Consider the following 1659-nt stretch of genomic DNA (forward strand, 5'->3'; position numbering starts at 1 on the left):
ATGTTGTTCTCCACTGTATCTTAAGATCCTAGAATTCCTGGCACATAGTAGGCATTTTGAATATTTATTGAATTAAAAAAATAATTTAAACATTTACATGTTTTAATTGCATGTATAATTTTCTGAATATTAAATATTTTCTCTTTCATTTTCATTGTTAGCAGTTAAGAAAGTTTCAATCTAGTAGGTGAATAAGACTAATATATAAATAATCAAAAGTATGCTCTTTCGCCCACTGGCTGTTCTGAAAAGCCATCTTGGCATTGTTCCTGTGGCTTCCTCTTCGCTCGCTCCAACCACCTCTGCCTCCTCCACTGCTTCGGATTCTGCAGCTTCTTCGCCAGGGTCCTCCAACTCTGGCTTTAAAGAAAAATCCTCTGCACAGGATCACCAGCATGCTCCACCATGTCAGACAGGGCCATGGACACCAGCTCTGAGATCACCACCAAAGACTTAAGGGAGAAGAAGGAATTTGTGGAGGAGGCAGAGAATGGAAGCAATGCACCTGCGAATGGGAATGCTAATGAGGAAAATGGGGAGCAGGAGGCTGACCATGAGGTCAGTGGTCGGTCGGCAGACTGCGGTTCCCGAGCCACACGGGGCTCTTTGGCCCCTTGAGTGTGGCTCTTCCACAAAATACCATGGCCTGGGTGAGTCTATTTTGAGGTGGCATTAGAAGTTGTTTAAGTTTAAAAAAATTTGGCTCTCAAAAGAAATTTCAATCGTTGTACTATTGATATTTGGCTCTGTTGACTAATGAGTTTGCCGACCACTGACATAAATGAGGAAGAGGAAGAAGGAGTGGAGGAGGAGGAGGAGGAAGAGGAAGATGATGGTGAGGAAGAGGATGGAGATGAAGATGAGGAGGCTGAGGCTGCTATAGGCAAATGGGCAGCTGGAGATGATGAGGATGACGATGTTGACATCAAGAAGGAGAAGAAGGATGAGGATAACTAGACAGCAAAAAAGGAAAAGGTAAAGGCCTCTGTGGACTATTCTCTGTTTCCCTTCTCAGAATCTAAACGTGGTCAACTTCTAGTAGAGACTCCTGCTCACCTGCCCACCCACCCACCCCGGCAGCGCCACCTGCAAGTGACAGGCCCTCACCACCACCCAACCAAAACCACAATGTAAATTTGCAACAGGGAAGGGAAAAAAAACCAAAATTTCCAAGGCCCTGCTTTTTTTCTTAAAGGTACTTTAAAAAGGAAAATTTGTTTGTATTTTTTTATTTACATTTTATATTTTTGTACATATTATTAGGGGTCAACCATTTTTAATGATCTTGGGATAACCAAAGGAGCCTGTGGAGCGTTCCCAGTCCTATTTCTGACTTTACTTGTGGTGTGACCATGTTCATTATAATCTCAAAGGGAAAAAAAAAAAACCTTGCAAAGAAAGCAAAACCAGCAACAACAAAAAAACAATATTATTCTGAGCATTCCAGTAACTATTTGTGTATGCACTTGATTGCATTATAAGTAGTTGGTTTATATGAGATGCTTTAAAAGGCCAATGATAAAAAGGTTTCCCCCCCCCCCTTTTTTTTTTTTTGGTCCATGAAATTGCCATTCATTTATTTATTTATTTATTGCCTGTTTGACCTGTGTGTGAAACAATATTGCCCAACAATAAATGAGAATTTTATTTTGCTGAGTT

At 40.9% G+C, this 1659-nt stretch overlaps 1 protein-coding gene across 1 annotated transcript; it reads left to right on the plus strand.

Moving 5' to 3' along the window:
- Nucleotides 1-335: 335 nt before the first annotated feature.
- On the plus strand, nucleotides 336-980 carry LOC118729348 (prothymosin alpha-like). The gene is made up of 2 exons (XM_036456798.2): nucleotides 336-559; nucleotides 779-980. The coding sequence occupies exons 1-2, from the start codon at nucleotides 406-408 to the stop codon at nucleotides 955-957; spliced, it is 333 nt and encodes a 110-aa protein (XP_036312691.1). The 5' UTR covers nucleotides 336-405; the 3' UTR covers nucleotides 958-980.
- Nucleotides 981-1659: the final 679 nt, after the last annotated feature.

This window comes from Pipistrellus kuhlii, unplaced genomic scaffold (genome assembly GCF_014108245.1).
Source record: "Pipistrellus kuhlii isolate mPipKuh1 unplaced genomic scaffold, mPipKuh1.p scaffold_m20_p_3, whole genome shotgun sequence".
Taxonomy (NCBI): domain Eukaryota; kingdom Metazoa; phylum Chordata; class Mammalia; order Chiroptera; family Vespertilionidae; genus Pipistrellus; species Pipistrellus kuhlii.

Bases quoted from the DNA above. Each gene is read 5' to 3' on its own strand.
- LOC118729348 (XM_036456798.2), top strand. From the start codon at position 406: ATGTCAGACAGGGCCATGGACACCAGCTCTGAGATCACCACCAAAGAC. The intron at 560-778 runs TCAGTGGTCGGT...CGACCACTGACA, and splicing joins GCAGGAGGCTGACCATGAGG to TAAATGAGGAAGAGGAAGAA.